This window comes from Schistocerca cancellata, chromosome 3 (assembly GCF_023864275.1).
Source record: "Schistocerca cancellata isolate TAMUIC-IGC-003103 chromosome 3, iqSchCanc2.1, whole genome shotgun sequence".
Lineage (NCBI taxonomy): Eukaryota > Metazoa > Arthropoda > Insecta > Orthoptera > Acrididae > Schistocerca > Schistocerca cancellata.
In genome coordinates, this window is record NC_064628.1 from 713623108 (window position 1) to 713646280 (window position 23173).

Here is a 23173-nt window from a genome sequence, read left to right on the forward strand (position 1 = left end):
TGACCAACGTCGTCGTTCTGGACCTGGATTCAAACCCAGCACCTATAGCCATTGCTAACTAAGCTAAGCTTTGTTTGTGCCTTATTGAGACCCGATCACTAGGCATAAAGAGACGTGAAGTATAGACGTTTGCACCAGTATCAGTTATCAATTCAGATCCTGAAAATAAATAACGAAAATGTTTGTACTGAACTGGGAATCCTGTCATAACAGTTACCTTCCTGGGAAGTACCCCCAACGACGTTTAATATGGTGTCATTCACAAGAAACAAGGTGTGCTCATGTTTAAAATTGAAATGCCATCATATAAAGTTTGTGACAGGGATGCGAACCCAGCACCTAATCGGATTGTTAACGCAGTACAGTCATGCTCAAAAGTATCCGAACGACCTGAATTGCATTTCGCCTTATTCCCATGCAACCCACATCACGCAACTCGTTTGACTATTGAAAATGGTTCCAACAAGTCACCACTAGAAAAAAACTGCTCTGTATCGCAATAACTCAAGATATAAAGTAATACCATGATACTACAAATATCAGGGAACATCTCATCACAGATAAGACTGTCCTTAAGGCTTGTAAGCTCACATTTATTGCAATAAATGACATACCTGAAATGTTAGCACTCTCATTATTACGTCAGATGGGTAATGCACGTAGTAAGTTCGTCGTATTCATGATTTCCTCTTCAAAGTAACATACCATACTTGTTATTTAACACAAAATGTCATTAAAAATTTACGTTATTCACGAGCAGCTAGTTGAGAATATGTATGAACTTCAAATGACACGACAAACCGCCTCGTTCTGCATGTGGATTCAAACCCAGGTCATGCAAACTAAGATTTCGTGACTGACGGAAATTAACAGTCATTCCTGACTAGGCATAAAGAGATTGATATACCTCGATTTTAGACAGTATCAGTTAACAAATACCAACTTTAAATTACATAACGTAAACATTTTTAACGGACGCGAATTCCTACCCAGCATCTATTTTCCCTGTTAATGTACTACGAGAGATGTTAAATACTGCTTCTTCACAAGTAACTTACTTGAAATGCAGTGAGGTAAAGCTTTGTGTTGGACAGGGATTCGAACCCAGAACCTAATCGGATTGCTATCGAAGCACAATCAACTTTGACATATCGGATTTTCTCGGCAGTAGCTAGATGTATTAACTGAAATGACGAGACGAAACATTAATTTTTTTCTTCCCAGGACTCCAACCCGGCACATATCGCTGTTATATTCTAGAGAAAAGGAACGTTAAGTATGGGTTTGTTACACCAGCAGCGACATGTGAGCATGTTTGAAATAGAAATAATATGACGAAGAGTTCAGTGCTGACTGAGAATCGAACCCCAAACATATCGTTGTTGACTACACACAAAGAGATGACAGTTACCGAATTTTTCTCCACCAGCAGCTCGGAATAACATCCTTCAACTTACAGTGATCTCGCAAATAGTTCTGTGTCTCACTGAGAGTCAAAAACGTCAGATATCGTTAGTGTTGACAACGAATGAAAATGCATTAAAAATAAAAATTATTATCCACCAGCAGATAGGTGTTCTCATGCTAGAGCTTGATAAAACATAGTGAAAACTTTAGTGCTGGGCCAGGATTCCAACCCATTCATGCGCAATATGTGGAGATGTTGAGGAATCTGCAGTTTTGAACAAACAACGAGTTGTAGTCGAGCTGTATTGTCACGAAGGGATCAAATTCCGCGTTAAGGGCGGCCTGAGTTGCATTCCCAGTTTATAACCAATTTTATCGACATACAGAAACTCAAATAAAAGATGGAATAAGTGTCCTGTGACCATACACAGGGTTTGTTTCGTCACTAGAAATAAATAACTAGCATAAGAAAGGTTACTGGTGATATTTCTACATGTCGCCACTCCTTACTTTATTGTGGTTCCACCTAACGTCTACTTGGTAGAGAAGGAATATCATGTTTAATGTGATTTTCAGACCACAATGCCATTATACCTTCTTCACAAGAGAATAGAATCTGCCTCTCCCTATCAAAAAACATCGGCAGAAGTTGGAATCGAACCCAGACCATCATCATAGGAAACTATCATCAGTCCAACAAACCCTCTTCTCTACGACTCATTTCTCTATCATAACACCGATGCGGCACACAAGATGAGAATTCTGACACACAGGCTCCCTGTAGTGGTTTGCAGGACGTTCAGTACATTCATTTACTTGGTTGACCGAATCGCCATGAACTAGCTGCCTTGGCTACCCAGTGCATACATTCGACTCTATTTTGTAATCACCAAAATAAAATAATGTAACTGCCACCTACATAGAACTACCAACAGTGTAAGGTGCAGAAATTTAAATAGGAAGTGTTCCTTTCTATTTGAGCTACTCTATTGCCGTATCTGTTTGTTGAAACCGTCGTACAGTGCAAAAGAAATGCTGTAACTGTCTGTCTCTCAGAAGTCTAGATCCGGCCATATGCATTATCTCACAGCACTGTGGAGTGCGGAAGTTCTGGAGGAACTGTTGTTCAATTCCAGAGCTGCTGTAGCAACGTCACAGCTAGTAGCGTAAGGGTAAGCGTCACGCACTGTTGATAAGACGTCGCGTGTTCTATTACATTCGCTGCTACATTTTTTTAAAACGCAATTTTGCTGTCTGCTGAAGTTATCAATTTAATGGAACTTTGAACATAATTCTCTGCACTTCTCAACCCAAAATAGTCGCATGTGGAAAAAAGGCTAACTTCTGCGTCTATTTGTTCTTTTCAGGTTTAATAGACAGCCAGGCAGCAGATACACCTCGAAGCTTTTGTATTATGTATGGGGAGAGCGCATCGTGCCAAAATAGTCATAAAAGTATTCTCTACATTAGCTGTCGTCTGGTAGTGGCATTTTATTCTTCTTCAAACCTTGTTTGACAGCTTTAACTCAGAACAAGTTTTCTACATGCACGTAATCAATAAACTGCATGTGCATTGTCAGACTGTTATAGATAACATCACAGAATTCGCTATCCATCGTCGATGATTAATTTCTCTCTCATGTTTAGTATTGTTTTAACACACTAAAAGATACCTTATGACAACTGTGCACTGTATTATAAGAAACGAAATAAAATTACCCTCGATAACCTTACGACGAAAGTCTGTTTTAATGAAACTGAGTATCTGTACACAAGCGTGCCTCTATCTACACGAATTAGTAAAATACTACTCACTTAGTTTCGATTGGGTCTGTGTTTAAATGGTATGCTGTGTCATACTCAACAGGTATGCAAATGTGGCATTTCATAAATGAAGTTACGTATTCCTAGAAACCCAAAATTTGCTAGTCAGCAGCGGAAAGAGGCGTTACCTGTAGTGCAGCATTGTAAGTTTTTCACCATTTCACTATGAGCTGAAAGTATTTTCTTACGATTTGCTTATCGATGTTTGATCTGACTGCTACCAGCTCTTACACAGAAGGGATAAAAACGTTACATTTAGCGAGTCTGGAACCGCGAACCATAATACTCGCTTTTCCACAGGTCAGCACGTCAACACAGAGCTAGGGGATAAATATGATTTGCGCTTTCCTCTTACGAGGCCAATAGTGGCTAGAACTCGTAAACCGCTATTTACAGGACGAGATTACTTGCGATTGCCACGTTCAATGACTTTGCTGGACCGAAAACCGTAAATATACAATCTTCTGTTACACCTCAAGCGATAACAACTCAGACTATTCAATGGAAATGACAGGAGAAATCAAGTGAACTTTGAGGCTTAATTCCGTGCACACCAGGAAGTAACTCGTCAATCACAGAGTTGCCAAACATACCTTGCGTTGTTGCCAAATCTCAGTTACATTCCCAGCAGGAAGAAGACGAACCGATGTGATCCTACAGTGCGCTGGGAAGTGACCATAGCCGGCACCTCAAAGAGGCGGCTGCTATGGCCTGGAATAAAATGGTTCAAATGGCTCTGAGCACTATGGGACTTAACTGCTACGGTCATCAGTCCCCTAGAACTTAGAACTACTTAACCTAACTAACCTAAGGACAGCACACAACACCCAGCCATCACGAGGCAGAGAAAATCCCTGACCCCGCCGGGAATCGAACCCGGGAACCCGGGCGTGGGAAGCAAGAACGCTACCGCACGACCACGAGATGCGGGCAACCTGAAATACGTAATGCGTCTGATTCGCATTTCTGTAACTAGGTTTAGGGACGGAGCTTAGTTACTAATAATACTCAAAACTGACTGCTACTAAGCATCATAAAGCAGTAACTCTCAGCCGGCCGGATTGGCCGAGTGGTTCTAGGCGCTACAGTCTGGAACTGCGCGACCACTACCGACTCAGGTTCGAATCCTGCCTCAGGCATGGATGTGTGTGGTGTCCTTAGGTTAGTTACGTTTAAGTAGTTCTGAGTTCTAGGGGACTGATAACCTCAGAAGTTAAGCCCCATAGTGCTCAGAGCCATTTGAAATATTTTTTGACTCTACCTCGAATAGCCCTCTCCCAGCGAGCCATTATGGCAGACAGCCTGATGTGTATTTCTGCTTGCCGCTCTTATACTGATTCCAGGAGAGGAGGTAAACATATTTACGTCAAACGGGGCGGCAGAGGTAGGGGCATGCGGCGCAGCCGTGCTGGCTCGTCCCGGGCTGTTGGCCCACCAACGCCACCGCCAGCTCGCTCACTTCGGTCTCGCCTTGGCCAGCCTGGCTGGCCCGTAGCTCGTGAGCCACGGCTAGTACAGACCCGGGCCACGATCACCCTTTGAAGGATCAAAAGTTACACCTAACCTAACCAAGTCTGTAGTATAAAGTAACGCAGCTAAGCTATTATGCTATAACATGTGCAGGCGCACCTACAGTTGACGATTCATTCAAATATTTGACGAACAATACTTTCAAAAATACATTCATCTTAAACATAGCTACCAAAAAATATTTCACCTAGCTAGCAATAGCATGACGCAGGAAATTATACTTTCTTGTAAGCGCTGTGCATTAGATGTAGCCTTAAGAAAACCTGTATTCAACCACGACAACTAAGCGGAATGTAAAAGTAAACAGGGTTGGCGGCAGCTTCTCCAAATAATAGTATATACTTAGTATATAATACACGTTTTGTGCACTTATAACATGTACTCAGTGTCTCTGAAACAATACGTACTGCACGACGGAAATTACTTTCAGCTGAGGCACTTCATTTACATCTCAATGATACACGACTACTAGAGAACATTGCTCTTTACGGCAGTCAATCCACTTGTAAATTAACATCATGATATCGCAGATATTAGGCAACACGTTACTAGGGATGAGGAAGGCCTTAACGTTTGCAACTAAACATGCTACTCCTAGCTACTATTGAATATGAAGTTGATTATTAACGTGTGTGCGGCGTTCGACTCTCAGTCAGCACAGACGTTTTCGTCACCTTATTTCTAGTTAAACGTGTGCACATCTCACTGATGGTGGACCAACATTTCTCGTCTGTTCCTGGTTAGACAACGACGGTGGTAGGCGCCGGGTTCGAATGCTGGTCAGGCAATACAACTTCAGTCGTCATTTAAGGTTCCAACCCCACTACTGGTGACAAACTGTGATATCTACATTCTGATTTTACGTACTTATTCAACAATCCGATTAGGTGCTGGGTTCGCATCCTTGTCCCCAGCATTACATGATGGCATTTCAATTTTAAACATGTGCATCCTTGTTCCTTAACAATGCAACACTATACAATGTCTTTCGAGGTTAATTAGCAAGAAGGTAATTGTCATGTTAGGATTCCTGCTTTCGTACAAACATTATCGTCATATACGTTCAAGTTGAGAATTGATAACTGATACTGGTACAAACGTCAATATTTGACGTGTCTTTCTGGCTAGTGATCGAGTCTCGATAAGGCACAAAGCTTTGCTTGGTTAACAATGGCTTTATGTTCTGGGTTTGCATCCGGATCATGAACGAAGACATTGGTCATGTCATTTAAAGTACAACTTTGTGTACAAGTAACTGTTGATGAGTAATGTGAACAATGATATTACTTGTGATTCGCCGTTAATGCTGGGATTTTCGTAGACTACTTGTCGCCATTAATCACGTTTTCTTTTAACTGCTTAGTATTACATAAAGTTGATGCGAAACCACTCCCCGTTGAACGTTGAACGACGTTCAGCATGTGTTGGGTAAACCTTTTAGACAACAAAGAACTTGTTTCCAATTGCCATACAACTTTATTGTAATTACGTTTAGTTTACAAACGTTAAGGACTGTCTGATCTCTTCTGTACTATCGTGGTGTTACTTTACATCTGGACGGACTGTCATGAAGACCAGTGTTCTTTAGTAGTCTCTAGCGGTACCCATTGTGTATCTTACGACGACTGTACTGTGGAGGGTTGCGACGATGTGCAACACAGATATGCTATGTTGGTTGCATACATTCAGGTGCAGCCTACACATTGGAACTCAGTCGTGACCCACTTTTTTTGCTGTCGAATTTACATGGGGTATTACAGTGAAAATAAGCACAAGACATACATTGCTATTGCATCCAATACGTTTGTCCTCAAGAAAAAATACCATCTTCTTGAGACTCTCTTCCAAGTAAATGTACTTGCCTTCTGGTGAAGAGAATCAACACCTGATGTACGTTCATTTGACAATAATGTTGTTTTTATATTTTTCATCTACATTGGTGCTGTTTTGCAGAGGCTTAGCAATATCACACGTTTATTCTTTTTGCCCACACAAAGTACAACTGTAATATTGTCTTTCAGCTGAAAATGATGATTATAAAATTGCTCAGGTCTTTACAGCCTTCATACCGAGTGTATTTTCCTGTTTCTTTTTTTTTTAAGTTGCACTACCTCTAATTGTGTTCTCGTATTCCGCTCATTGGCGCCAGTGATTTACTGTATTGAGTTCCATACTGAGCGGTAAGAAAATCAGCAATTTTGTAGTTTGTATCATCTAATTCTTTACTACTTGTTTCACCTGGGACGCTATAAGATTTTGGTTCATCATCTTGATGACCATCAGTATCTGAATCTCTGCTGTCCTCTTGATCAAAGAGAGCTCCATCTTCAAGCCATCCAGTAATAATGCATTTAAAGTTTAGATCAGATGTGCTGACTTCAGATGTTCTTCCGTCTTTACAGGCAGTAGGGTACATAATTATGTCCTAAGTAAGGAATAGTAGTTTCTTAAATAGTTATTATGTTTATGATACGAAATTTACGAGGGTGGAACTTAAATAGTGGCAACTATTTATTCAGAACCGATACAAAAGAGTTACGTGTTTGCACCTGTTACCTGTCCTTCAGAGTAGTCACCAGCGTTGTATAGAAGCCGTTGCCAGCAATGTTGAAGGTGTAGTATACCGTTAGCAGAGCCTGTTCTGTTGATGATGCGAATGGAGCGGTGTAAAGTTATGGTGATTCTCGTGTACGACTGTGATGGTGTTATCCTAACGCATTACGTTCCTCCACGGCAGACCGTCAATGCCCAGTATTCCTGTTTGTTTTGGAGCATATCCTTCGACCAGCTTTGAGAAAGAAGAGGCGACACTTTCTGCTCAACCCACCCATCATTTTGCACGACAGTGTACGGACGCATACAGAGCAAGCTGTGTCTGCTCTGTTCGGTCAGTGGGACTGGGAAGTACTGTACCATCCACCATACTCCCCGGACTTAAGTCCTTGTGACTTTGATTTGATTCCGAAGATGCATTCGCTTCAGAACTGTTCCAGGGATTCGACAGGCAGTAAACCACTCCATTTGCACCATCAACAGAACAGGCTCTGCTAACCGTATACTACTCCTTCCACATGGCTGACAACGGGTTCGACACTACGCTGGTGATTACTTTGAAGGACAGTAACAGGTGCAAACATGCAACTCTTTTGTATCTGTTGTGAATAAATAGTTGCCACTATTTAAGTTCCAACCCTCGTATGTTCGTCTGAATGTGTTTTTGCACTTAGAAATACTCTTATTTCCAGTTGACTACTGGTATGTTACTTTGTGTTTCTGACCTCTTAATAAAGAGTATAACTGCGCCAAACAGATAAATGTTATCTGTAATCTAGCTATTAATCGGAAAGGCAGCTGGTTTGCTACGGAGTCTAAAAGACTCCTGTCGTGCATTATACGAGTAGGACTACAACATACATAAAATAACAAATTGCATTGTAACAAACAAGTAAGTCAGTTGTATTCCCAAGGATTACACAGGACATCAATTAAAATAAATTAATTTTAAAACAATTTCTTGAGAGAATCAATGGTTGTCAGGTCTAAAAGACCGCTGTTATGCATCCAAGGGTAAAGCGAAAAAGGGCTGCGTGACGCACGATTTGTTGAGGGACGGGTTTCGACAGGCGATGGAACAAGACGAGCACAACGGGCTGATGCCGTGTTTCGTGTGCGCGACGCTGGGCACGCAGACCACGTGCGCATTCGACAACCTGCACGAGATCGCGATGGAGTGCCGGCGCAAGACCGCCGTCTGGCTGCACGTGGACGCCACGTACGCGGGCAACGCGCTCATCTGCCCCGAGATGCGCCACTTGGCCGACGGCCTGGACCGCGCCAACTCGATCAACGTGAGCGCGGACAAGTGGCTGCCGGTCAACTTCGACTGCGCGTGCCTGTGGGTGCGCGACTACTTCCAGCTGGTCGAGGCGTTCTCGACGCACCCGCTGCAGACGCAGCAGGAGCGCGACAACCCGGTCCTCGACTTCCGCCACTGGGGGCTGCCCCGCGAGCGCCGCTTCCGCGCCCTCAAGCTCTGGTTCACCTTCCGCACGTTCGGCATAGCCGCCCTCCAGGACCGCATACGCAACCACTGCTCACTCGCCAAACTGTTCGAGAACTTGCTGCGTGGGGACGGGCGCTTCAGAGTCATGGACAGTGCCAAGGTGAGCAGCGAGCACTTGTCTAACCTAACCCATGGCAGATTTGTACGCGGTCCATCACGTGTTCTACTAAAATCATGATTTATTTCAGTGTTTCGTTTTATAATGAATTATTCCAGGCAAGCTACAAATAGATTAATTAGTAGCGCTTCTTCCTTATTACGAGCTTGTTTTGACTATAGCGCCAGCTCACGTAAACCTGTAACTTTGGTGAATATACTTACGTTTATAAAAGTAGTACAGAAAGATCACTTTACATATAAACTGACGTCTAGTGGAAAAAGCCGTCCATATTGCTTCAGTGAGTAAACTGTAACCTGCCTGTTTATTGCTGGACTGTAATAAGTCACGTATTTTCTATTTGTGTAGAATTTTTCCGTGAAATAACTTTTGACAGCTATCTTGACAATTTACCCTCGTTGATGCTTTATGTTTACAGTGCAATCTTTCCTAGTCAGTGATGTTATTTGTGTTTCATATGCAATCTTTGCTAGTCAGTGATGGTATTTGTGTTTCATAGATATCGTAATTTTGTTATGATTTGTACCTACAGTTATTTATTGCTTCGATCTTTTCTCCTAAATGTCAGTAAAATATTCTAGATTATTTTTATGTTTAAGATCGATTTCTTCATTGAGAATATTGCTTCGATAATTTTTCGTGTGTGTATATACTTCTAATACTTCAAGAATGTTTACAGCGCACCATTTTGATATTTTGTGTAGAACTTGTAATCAATTTTCGATGTGCTCTGATTTGTGATTTTGATTTTTTTTTATATGTGGATGAAGGCTTGATAGATTTCTGTCGCAATTTATGTGTTCTTTAAATCTAATGGTGAAGTTTCGTCCCGTTTGATCGATATAGAATTAAGCCCGGTCATTACATGATCTTAAACATAGAAATTATCTATAACATTTTTAAGTAGGCTGTTTAGGTTTATATGTTGGTAACGCCACGGAGCGCTCTGTATGAAAATCACTGACTGTGCTGTGTGCAGTCTGTGGCTTGTTGGCATTGTTGGAATACACGCTATTTTAGTGTTGGGCAGTTGGATTCGAACAGAGCAGAACGCCAATATAGTAGAAGTGCAAATACCACATTATTATACGGAACCACAGAACGACACCAGCGCTACTTGTGGCCTGGCTGTGAACTTCAATACGAAAAAAATATGGCGCGAAAATCTCTTATGTTTATTTCTGAATACGCAAATTAGATGATAATATTTTTCATTTAATCTTTGAATGTGGGCCGCATAGTGCAGTAATAAAGGTTTTTGAGACCTTGAAAAGCAATATATAAAAGAAATCTCAATCAAAAACAAACATTAACTACTCGTAGCTGCAGTTTACATTGTGAAAATTTTCGTTAATTACGACGTTACCTTTTGACTGTGAAATGTTTTTGTAAAACTCAATATTGCGATTTTGGCTGTGTGGCCATTATCATGTGGAAATAAATGAGCTTTATCACATGTCAGACTAAAAAAAGTCATCTGACATTGCATGCATATATAAATGATTTTTAGGTTTCCACGTATCCTAAAGCACATTATGTCCACTCGCATGACCGAAAGTGGAAGGTTACACAAATAAATAACTGCACAGCTAAAGGATAACCAAGAGGTCATTTACAAAAAAAAAAAAAAAAACTGTGCTACAAACCAAGGATGTAAAGTCTACAAAATCCGATTTATTATTTTTTCTGTGGATTGTTATTTATGGATATTCAGTCACCTGAAATTGAACTTCAGCACAGTAAAAATAAATTTATGAAACACTCAAAATACTACTTTACATCAACTGAAAAACAAATTGGGAGCAGAGCAGGTAGACACTCCATGAATGTAGCCAAAATGTATTTGCCAATGAGACATACAAAGAAAATGAACTGCACTACATAACATTTTTTTTCTTTTTCCCCAACTTGACTGTTATTTTGGCAACACCCATCATGTTTAAATAATGAAAGAAGATGCTGGTACAACATTTATTTTTAACGTTTTTATGTTTGTCTGGTACACTACTGAAAATTAACACGAACTCCCCTTGACAGCACTTTATTCATTATACTTTTAGAGTCCCATCATCACATCTAGAAAGTGTTAAGTTATGTTCCTGCTGAATTACCAGATTTTGTCATAACAAATCAAAGGCATGATTTTGATACAGGAACATGTAATTCTCTGCTTTTAACACAACAATTGTGTATGTATAGGGAGCTTACTCTAATTGTACACATAGTAAACACTGAAATACAAAGTCTTTTAACATGATTTGAACTTATTTTTAAGTTGTTGCATACACAATTTCCTCTTGTTTGTAAATTTCTTTGCTTTCACATAGTTCTATATTATAAATGGAATACTTGTCTTCAGAAGTATCTCTTCAATCTCATGTTTATTACAAATTGTTGTATGAGACAGATCAAATGTTTTTTTTTTTTAAATTATCATGTAGTCTTGTTGTGTGACCGTGTCTATTTAGATACTCATACAGCTGATCATTGAGTGCCCTTAGGAAAATCATGATTCTTTCACTTGCATGTTTCAAATGAGAATGCTTGTCACTATTCTCCTTAAATGAGGTAAACAAATGATTTTCAGTCATAACAGAGGAGTAGAGACTGGTATTACATGTTTCACAATCATCTGGTACATCTATGGCTTTCAGTACACAGCCTGCTACATAGGCTAAGGCTTGTTGATCTTCTACAGACTCGATGATACCATCTGAGTAACAATAAATTTGCTCAGGTGTATCAGTGTCATTCATCTCACATTCACTTAAGTGTTCACTCCTACCACTTGCTGCCAAAAAGTGACACAAACTGCTCAAGGGAGTGTAATCATCTTTTTCACAGTTACTTACACGCATGGCTTTGAAAGGCAAAGTCATATGATTGACAACAAGTCTTCAGAGCTTGTACAAACTGAAAACAAGTTGGGTTTGTATTAGCAATACCATGTTGTCTTATACAACAAAAGAAATTTTCTAAAGCATCTTGATTGAACGCCTTTAAATTTAAGTACTTAAAGCCAACCACTTTCAAGGCTTCCACAAGAAAATAATAGACTATAATGTAATCTGCCAACCTTTTATGAAGCTAAACATATTAGTCTTGTTTTTTCCTGTTTTTAAATCTATGATTTGCCAACTGCCTATTTCCCTCAATATGCTATACCACATTTCTAAATGTGGCGTATTTTCTGATAAAGCCCACCTAAATTGTTTTCCATCTCTGGAATATTGCTCATTACTGTTGTGTGAATCAAAGAGATTATCTACCTTTACCACAAACTCAGCTGTGTGTATAACTTCAGATGGTAATGTGTGAGTAGAAACATATGTTTCAATTGCAGCTGCAACAGTGGCTCATTTGTGCAGCAGCAACTTTTACCTTCATTTTGACATGGAAATCAGAAAAGTTAAAGTGTTGTGCTTTTAATTTGGGAAGAGTTTTGAACCGTTTTTTTAATCCAAAAGAACAATGTACTGATTTACTCAAACTTTGCTGCTTTGCAAGGTTCATCATACAACTCTTTTAGAATTTTCAATTTATTCCTCTCATTCTGTAGCTGTTTTTTCAATTTACACACTCTGGAAACTGTAATTCTATGCAGTTTATACATTTTGTGTTTTCTTGGAGTTAAATCACATTTAGAAAAGCCAGATCCCATTATACCTGGACTACTTTCAACATCATAAACTGGTGAGGATAAAAAGCTGTACTCACCATCATCTGTGATCTGTAAAGGGGGACTGCTTGGTTGTATTACTGTAGATTTTGCATTGTGACCTGTCTCATGCACACTTATATTTGTTCCCGATGTGGTGAAACCGCCACCACCACCACTACCACCACCACCAGTGTAACACAGATGGGTGGGGGGAGGGTGATACAACACCAATTCCATGTGCTTTGGAATAACACTAGGATTTAGCCTGTGTCTAGTAAAGTTCACAAAATCTGCTTCATAAAAATGATCCTCACACACATAATAATAACTACAGTTGACACCTTCATCTATATTACAGATCAATTTCCACTTCTTTAAAGTCTCACTTTTTGATGCAGCTGGAAATTTATAGAAATGTTTATTCTTGTGTTTGGAATTTGTTTTTACATAATTACTACTCCTGCATCTGGGACACTTGCACGAGTATTTAAACCTCAAACTGGATTCTTCTCTTCCTGTATGATCCATCCTCATGTGTCTGAAATGTTATTCAAACCAAAAATTAGGAACGAGAAAAAAGATCAGGTACTGTTTACATTAATTAATGTTAAAGAAAACTCAATGTGAAATTAATTTCACTATCAAAAATCATATTAGCTTATGTCTAAATGCTGCTATCCTGTACTGAAGTATTGATAACTGTTATCATGGCTCGTAATCTGATGTGGTATTGCTACAAAATAGTGAAAAAACAAAACAAAATAAATTCTCATTTCTACTACGGATATGCACATCACTCTGTTTATAACTGTTCAACACTACTTGGTTAAACAGTGCTATCAGACAGTAGAAACACTGCTTATTGTACCATTTCAGTATATTTCAGCATCTAGATACCATGATAGATACCAAATTCAACTGTACATTATCAGTAACAGTTACAGCTGTAAATCTGTATTACATTGTGTTGAGCATTAAAGTGCGAGAAGATTTCTACTGCATTGGATATTGCCACAATAATATGTGTAAATGTCCAACTGCTTGAAGGACCTGCTTTGTGTGACTTGCAAACAAATGTCTTATTATGTGAGAACACAACCTTTGTCTATACAACAGCAACAAACACTTTTTACCTGGATATGTTATGTACCGTACAGAATATTTACTGTCGAAAACGGGAAATAGAACACACTCGAGGCATTACAAATCAATTGTAACACGTCCAATATTTGGTATGTATTAAGTGACACAATAAATGGTACTTATTCTGTCACTAAGATTACTTCGTGGCAAAAAGGAAGATGAATCAAAGCCAGAATTATATTCCATTACAGGATTCGGAAAGTTGAATACCAACTATGTCAAAAGCTGCTAGCATGGGATTCTCCATGAAATACAAGGAAATATGAACAGAAATAAGAAATATACCTACCATTTAAGTAAACTGAGCAACGGAAATTGTATTTCTTTGCGGGAACAAATATGCAAGAGTCCACAGAACGTAATGTGATGATACAACCTCGTGTTCTATATGAAACAAAAGTAAAAAAGTAAATACTGAATCATCACAGCATCAAATATTACGAATGCATCCAAAAATTAAGCAGAATGATAGCAACATACTTACGCTGCAATTTAAACGAAAAATCACGATCACGTTGCTACGATACCAAAACAATTATGGAAGACTAAGTCATCCAATAGGAACACGAGACTATAGATTGCTAAACTTGCAGCGCTCCAAGTGGCCTGGGACCAAATCAACGTCGTGTTACCGGAAATCCCTATGTGAGTTTCACCCTCCTGGTGAACAGCGCGTAGCGTTGGACTGTTGGAGGTGAGCCGCCAGCAGTGGTGGATGTGGAGAGAGAGATGCCAGAGTTTTGATACTATAAGCGGACGATCTGGACGTGTGCCCGCCAGAAAAAGGAAATTTGTAAAGATGGATGTCATGAATTAATATATATATATATATATATATATATATATATATATATATATATATATATATATATATATATGATAACTTTTTAACATTATTAATCTGTTCTCTATCGAAATTTTTCGTTTTGCTAACTATGCCTATCAGTAGTTAGTGCTTTCAGTAGTTAGAATTTCTTATTTAGCTAGCAGTGTTGGCACTCGCTGTGTTGCAGTAGTTCGAGTAACGAAGATTATTGTGAGGTAAGGGATTCATGAAAGGTATAGGCACGGCCGCCTGTATTAGAGGCCGGAGTCGTCAAGCTGACAACGTCGTAGCCTGTGACGTCAGTAGGCCGGCTAGCGTGACCAGCTAGTCCGAGACTGAAGTTTAGATTTCGTCAAATGCAGGCAACGTGTCAGACATAAATACGCAATGACGTATTACGCCGACTTTATGTCAGAATTACGCATTTTATTCTCGTTTCCTTGCAACGATGAACTTTTCAATAACTCACATGTGCTTCATAGCAATATATTATGACGTTTCTTACCCGAGATTTGGAGATACAAGTTCAGCAAACAATTTTGTGAGGTGCCTACTGACATTATTTGCAGACTTGCAATTATTTCAGTCTGTTATTTGAAATGTATTATCATGTTCCTTCCTATATAATTGACAAACTAATATAAAAGTTTCTGACAGCTGCAACATATCTTTCACACCTTTGTATATGATGGTGGCATAATAATAATAATTTTTAACGAACGTTTTTTGTGTATTGTTCATTAGTATGTTAGATTTTTTTTTAAATCACAGGTCATACACAGTCTATTTAAATACTTTCACACATCTTTCTGAGTCAGAATGAACTGGTGACCTTGCTGTAGGATTTGCATAAGAAGCATGAGTGAAATTTATCAGTGCATTAAAGTTGATTTCATAGTGGCCACCTCCTCCTTGCCAGTACTAATCAGAGCATTTAAGAACTGAGGTTTTGGGTAAGAAAGAAGTTTCATAATTTTGTGTCAAAAGTTATGTAATGTTTTTAATTTTCTATTAACTCCCTCCTTCTTGGAACATATTAAATGATCATTTTGGAGTTTGGTAATTTTTTTTTCTACCTGTGCCTCTGAAAAGACACACGCTAATGGCTTTTTCTCCAGCCGTCTGACACAGCTTGGTGCCCACGACGCATTACATGCAGGTGGTCACTTAACTTTCTTACGGAAATATTTACGACAGCAGTTTCTGCTACAGTGACAGTCTCATATAAAAATATTTCACAGGTCAAGAATTTGCGTTACAAAGCTGTAGAAACAAAATCCTATTGATATAACAGTGTCCAAAAATTTTCGTCGCCATTGTAATACATTCACGCATTTACATACATTCATAACTCTTAAAGTACGATTCTTGGTTTCCAACAACCTTTTTCACAAACCAGAGTCCCTAACCACTACTCATTATTCCTTACCTTATTTGTCGACACTTCTTCAATATTTCATCTTAATAAATATGTAGCATAATCAAATTCCTCCTATAACATCGGCTTATTGATCATAAACATACCTCAACAGCATAATACACATCGTCATCGTAAAAATAACATCATAACACCTCAGTCAAATCTCAAAAAAGTCGTAGCTTTCTGCAATAATTTCAAACCATAAAAAAATTCTCTGCTTATTTCAATAATGTCATCTACCTCAAACGTACTTTAAAATCATGCTCCCTTACCAAATACATCATTCAAAGCTCTCATAGTATCACAATGGTTCCAAAAAAACATGAACAGTTCACAAAGTACAGACAAAATACAATTTCATAAGTGTGAAGTTACCCAACTGTTTAATTGCGTAAACATGTGTCACTGATGTAAAAAAAAGTTTATCCCTCAGTTAAATGATCAGATAGCTGTGTAATTTATGTGTTAGAGGAATATGGTACCGATGTGTAAAGTTGTATAAGCAAATACCATATTAGCTAGGGCTCCTTGTGCTTGCCAAACACATGGTACACAAAGTAGGCGTGTACCCCCCTGAGGATTAATGTAATTATACCCTCAGGTGTTACAGATTACAAAAATGGAATGAAATGTATCACGGAAAATCTTTGTATCATTGTACTTCAAATATCTTTAAAAATAAATGATTTAAGTACAAAATTAATCACTCAAATACGTGTCCTGTAGCGCTAAATGGGCGTCTTGTGGTAAGATAATCTCTGTGGAAGTGTCGTAGTTATCGTCCTCCGAAAGCTAAGTTCTGCAGAAGCCAATGTACTTACCTCATGATACACAAAAGTGAAATGCTTTGCGTATAGATATCTTAGTTATTACGCTTAATGCCATGATGAGGAAATTACTGTGCTGTAGTGTATTGTTGTCCTACGGAAAAGGCTGTCTCCTTGTAGCCATAGCACAAAAGTCACTACTAAAACATGTCTCACTTTACAGAAGAATTCAGAAAAAACTGTGCAGATATAAAACAGATACACCACAAAAGCATTGTAAATTGTCACTCATTAGCAGCGTCGTGATAAAATCGTGTAGCTGTCACACAAACCAACCACTGTGTCATCTAGTATCTCACAGAAAGTACTTTAAATCCAGAATATATTTTCAAGTAAACCAAAATGTTGCATTAAAATCTCATTAGCAGTACCTGTATATGTTCTAAGTATGTAAGCCTTACAGTCGTTACGTAATCGTGCAACTAACTAGCAAGAATGTACACACACAATAACACTGTGACGTCTGTTCACTATCACAATGCAGTGGTAATTTCTGTTTAAATAAGTTCTCTTGGTTCTTGACTGGATATTTAACTTCAACATTGTTGCATGTTAACAATTTCTCAGTGTGACAAATTGTACTAGTAGTGTGAAGTGAAAAATTTTATAGCAAAGACTAAATTAAAAAGCAGATTATCTCCCAATAAATGGTTTTACATGTGAAATGTGGTGTAACCCTTTGCTCTTCCTAGTATGCAGAGTTTCAACTTTAACGCAATTATCATGTGGTATACGTCGGTAAAGAATACTGGAATTTTTCTCAAGGTTAGCGTCTATGTTATTTTTCCCTGAGCCAGCGGGCACACGTGGCTGCCTGCAGTGCGAGTCATTGTCTGTTTCTTTGTTGGCGCGCATCGTTACTGGGATTAGGAGACCTAACTTCTACAAATTCACCTTGCCGAGAGGGCCCTGCCCTGTTTAAATCCTGCCAGTTCTGATGCAATTCAGGTCTGTCGTTATGACCACATCGTCTGTCGTCATGTCGGTAGTTCCTGTAGTTTCTTTCTTGTCGGTTAAGTGCTGGAGAATTTCTCCCTGAATCGTAACTGCACGCTGGATCGTTGCGTCTAAAGTTATTCTGTCTCCCGTAATAATAATTGTTTTGGTTCCCATATTGTCTGTTTCTCTGATTGTTTCTGTGATAGTCATTACTGCGGAGAGGTGATCTTTCCCTGAAATTATTATTACTCTGCCAACGGTTGTCATACGGGTGGTGTCTGTTTTGGTCACAATTTGTGTTGTGAGAATAGCCTTGTCGCGTCCAGTTATTATTTCTGTCTTCACGGAATTGTGACCTGTAATTGTTGTGCTCCTGTTTTCGCATTCCGCGATTGTCAGTGTCAATTTCTAGTTCTTGTAAGAGCCCCTGAAAAGCTTCAATGTCGTCTTTGCAACGTCCTGCCAAAATAATATGTCGTAAATGTTCAGGTTATTTGATTAAGCAAATGCGAATGAGTTCTGAGGGGCTGTATAGGTTTGACAGGTACTGATTCTTGAGCAACATGTCTTCAAAATATTTGACAAGACTGGAAAATTCAGATTGTTCAAAGTGTTTCATCATCATGATGCCTTGTTTTACTCGGTCTTGTGTAGCTTGAGACCAATATGCTGAGAGGAACGCATGGTAAAATTCTCCTTCACTGTGGCAATCGTGAATGACCGATCACATTCTTACAGCTGGTTCATTCTCTAAGTAGCCACACATAAATTCTAACCTGTGCTCCAATGACCAGTTGGGAGGAAAACAATGAGGGAATTGATGGAGCCACGTTTGTGGATGAATGTCATTGGCAGAATTCTTAAACGTTTTGAATTTACGTGTAGTAATGAACAGCTTATAGTCAAAATCATCATGTCGGCGAGTCGCATGTCGGTCATTGTTACGTCATTTCGGCGGTTCCATCTCAAAATTCGGTGCGCCTTGCCAATTTCTTTCATAATTTCCGAAGTGTCCTGTGTTATTATTTTGTAGCTTTTCCATATTTCTAAGTTCCTCTTCCCATGTTGGAGCGCGAGTGTCCTCTGAAATACGAAATTTTTGTATTACTTGTGACAACTGATCTTGTACTTCCCGGATTTCTCTTTTGTATTGCGTATTAATTTGATTCTGATTTTGTTTGAATTTCCTAATTTGTTCGCACTCTTCAGTGTCATTAAAGACTACTGGTTTTGTGTCATTCAGATTATCATCTACCTTCGTAGATAAATTATTTAGCTGATCCGAAAGTTCAACTACTTTCTCTGATAATGAACTAATTTCCTCAACGTGTCTTTCTACTGTGTCCTTTAAGTTTTCCTGAGTTTTTGCAAGTTGCGTAACCGAATCGGTAGATGCAACTGAGTCCATTTTAGCTTGCAAGGTCTCATGATTTTCATGAACAATAGTTTGCAGTTCTTTTATGGCTGCTTCATGATTCTGTAATTCATTTTCATGACGCGAAAAAATAGGTTGGAAATGCTCACAAATTTGTGTTTTTACGTCATTACAGACTTTTTGACATTTCGATTCGATTTTATGTAACTCAGTAGTTAAATCTTCACGTGTTTGTTCAAGCATGGTGTGAAGATTTTGTTCCATTGCGTCTAACTTTTGAAGATTTTGTTCCACTGTGTCTAACTGTTGCTGTGTTTGTTTCTGGTGTTGTTCCATTGTGTCTAACTTTTGAAGCCTTTGTCCCATTTGTCTCTGATTTTGTTCCATTGTGTCTAACTTTTGAAGCTTTTGCTGTGTTTGTCTCTGATTTTGTTCCATTTGTTGCATTAATTGCAATAATAATGTATTAGTGTCTGGAATCTGTTTCTCTATACTTTTTGGCAGTGCGTTTTCACCGGCAGCATTCACATTTTGACAAGCAGAAAATGTGTCTTGAGTTACTTGAGAAAACGGTGAGGACCCAAAACCTAAGTCTGCAGTATTTGCAATATTGTGTTCTGTCATTTCTGATTCCTGAGGCGAGCTGTTGCCGACCGATCGATCGATAATGCTTCCCTGTTCACTACCTGTTTGACTGTCTACACCATTATTTGCCACCCGCTCCATTTCCCTATGCACAATTACCAAATTACTACTTCGAATGTCTGTTAATTCACTACACAGTGGTGCTGATAAGCTACGCTTGTCGTCACTATTATTTCTCAGTTTACTTTGGAGCCTGGTGTTACGTTTTTCACACACCATTATTGTTACAATATTTCACACGATAGCCAGCCGCAGTGGTCTAGCGGTTCTAGGCGCTCAGTCCGGAACCGCGCGACTGCTGCGGTCGCAGGTTCGAATCCTGCCTCGAGCATGGCTGTGTGTGATGTCCTTAGGTTAGTTAGGTTTAAGTAGTTCTAAGTTCTAGGGGACTTATGACCACAGATGTTGAGTCCCATAGTGCTCAGAGCCATTTGAACCATTTGAACCATTTCACACGATAACACAGAAAAGCACAATTTGAAGAGCAAAAATAAGAGAACACATTAACATAGCACTGAAAATAATATCTAGTTAATTGCAAGCGCAGCTGCGAAATACTTGGTGCAAATTTACATGCATGCCACAACTGTTTTACTGTACAAGAATGAAAGACTGCAACTACAATGGAAATTCTCTCTATAATTACGCGCTAGCAATAAACAATAGCTACACTAATTACACAGACTACAAGAAAAAAATCAGAAGATTCCAGGTTCGTATCCTGGCAGGGTCGCCATATGAAATGTCCCCTTAGAACAATTATACAAGACTGTGCTTAAACTGACACACAATATTTTTAGCGCAACGCAATCTGACTTTCAAAAATCCCTACAAAAGAATGGCCCTGACTAACATTAACCTATACGTTTCACAAATCACTTACCTCACCAAAAATCTTCGTTACTCGAACTACTGCAATACAGCAAGCGCCACTACTGCCAGCTAAATAAAAGATTCAAACTACTGAAGGCACTAACTACTAGTAGGCATAGTTAGCAAATCAAAGATTTTAATAGAGAACAGACAATGTATTTACCTTAATAATCATAATATATATATATAGCAGTTCATGCCAACCAGTATTACAAATTTCAAAACTCCGCCGTCTCTCTCCCCACATCCACCACTGCTGGCGGCTCATCTCCAACTGCGCAACGCTACATGCTGTTCACATCCAGCTGCCGCTGCCCAACACTACAATGGCAGACAACAATGCAAACTACTCGTAGCCACTGACTGCACACAGCACAGTCAGTGATTTTCATACAGAGAGCACTACGTGGCGGCGGCGTTACCAATATAAGAACCTAAACAGCCTACTTACATAGCCTACTTACAGTTTGGTATAATTATTTAACAAAATGTTACACATAATGGAAACCAGCTTTTTGTAGATATCAGTAAGTGGCCTGCCACAGAGACATGAATCTGTTACAAATATTTGCAGAGAAACATGTGATTCAACTCCTTGGCCAACCAGATTGAGTAGTAACTGCTTTTAATTTTGACAAGTGAGGAATTTTGTTTCATACTCTTCAGATATTAAAAGCTGCATCATTGTATATACAAAAGTGCCAATTTCTACAACAATATCTGATGGCCCAGTCAATCCACTTTGGATATTTATCTATGGTGTGTGTGCCTAAAACAAAATCAGTGCATGTTGTACAACTGAGCAATTGTGTTGTTTTGTGTGCTGCATAACCACAAACATACAGAAGTACAGATTGGTGTACATCAACATTTTCATTACCTATGTTGTTCAAAACACTTACAAACGGATTCACGTCAACATCCGTAGACATTATATCTGAGGTGCTTACGTCGTTCATTATTTCTGGAGAAAATTTTACTGGGCCATATTTTGCAGACTTTATTCCGAAAACACTCATTATACGCAACTTATTTTCAGATTCAAATACCTGGGTTACAGAAACATTGTAGTTTCCACCCGATAATTGACGATACCTACTAAACCATGATTCCAAATTATCAATTTGTAGTTTTCCCGTCAGAAGATACTGCACCCCTACACCACTGAAAGAATATTCACCAACTTCTGAAATAACAGAAGTCCAGTATAGCATAATTACACTGAAATGTCAGATAAAACAGACACTGCGAAAGTACGTAAACAACTGCTTCTGTTCGCTACCTTATAGCCACAGCCATGCGGTAGGCCTTAACGTAACGTTGCCACATTTCAGTCCTCCGGCCTCTAATACAGGCGGCCGTGGTAGAGGTTATTGTCAGTCAGGGCCATTCTTTTGTAGGGATTATTGAAAGTTAGATTTCTTTGCGCTAAAAAAATATTGTGTGTCAGTTTAGTGATGATCAGAATAAGTAAAGAGAGAACTGTCTGAGTACGTTCAGTTTTACTCAGCTGTCTTTGTATCAGCATAGAAGTTTACCAGCACAATAATTCATAATTTTTCTAAGGGGACGTTACAAATTTTATGGCCATTTGGAAACGAGAACAGATAAAAGCACACTGTAAACGAAAACAGAAAGATAACCATTCATATCAAATCGTAACAAAATTATAATATCACTGAAACACCATTAGCATCACTGAATCTCAAAGATAACACTGTAAACATAAAGCACTAACGAGAATATAGCTGCCAAAAGCATTTCAAGAAAAAGAAAGGTCTACACAAATAGAAATGCAATATTGTCGTCTATTCCAACTTGACGTAAGTACAGGGTTATTACGAATGATTGAAGCGATTTCACAGCTCTACAATAACTTTATTATTTGAGATATTTTCACAATGCTTTGCACACACATACAAAAACTCAAAAAGTTTTTTTTTTAGCCATTCACAAATGTTCGGTATGTGCCCCTTTAGTGATTCGGCAGACATCAAGCCGATAATCAAGTTCCTCCCACACTCGGCGCAATATGTCCCCATCAATGAGTTCGAAAGCATCGTTGATGCGAGCTCGCAGTTCTGGCACGTTTCTTGGTAGAGGAGGTTTAAACACTGCATCTTTCACATACCCCCACAGAAAGAAATCGCATGGGGTTAAGTCGGGAGAGCGTGGAGGCCATGACATGGGCAAATGCCAAATGCCGGGATGGTTCCTCTGAAAGGGCACGGCCGACTTCCTTCCCAATCCGTCCCTAATCCGATGAGACCGATGACCACGCTGTCTGGTCTCCTTCCCCAAACCGACCAACCAACCATGACATGAATTGCTAATCATGATCTCCACCACGACCGATCCATCGGTTTTCCAATCTCCTGTTTAAGAAATGCCGAACATCATGATGGAAGTGCGGTGGAGCACCTTCCTGTTGAAAGATCAAGTTGGCGCTGTCGATCTCCAGTTGTGGCATGAGCCAATTTTCCAGCATGTCCAGATACACGTGTCCTGTAACGTTTTTTTCG

The 23173-nt window shown here is 39.2% G+C and overlaps 1 protein-coding gene across 1 annotated transcript in view; it reads left to right on the forward strand.

Annotated features, from left to right (window-relative positions):
* The window catches only part of LOC126176532 (aromatic-L-amino-acid decarboxylase-like), an 80186-nt gene that overhangs the window by 12512 nt on the left and 44501 nt on the right, over window positions 1–23173 (forward strand). The window contains exon 3 of the mRNA XM_049923688.1: window positions 8328–8924. Within this exon, the coding sequence (XP_049779645.1) occupies window positions 8328–8924 (597 nt within the window). The remainder of the gene's footprint in view (window positions 1–8327; window positions 8925–23173) is intronic.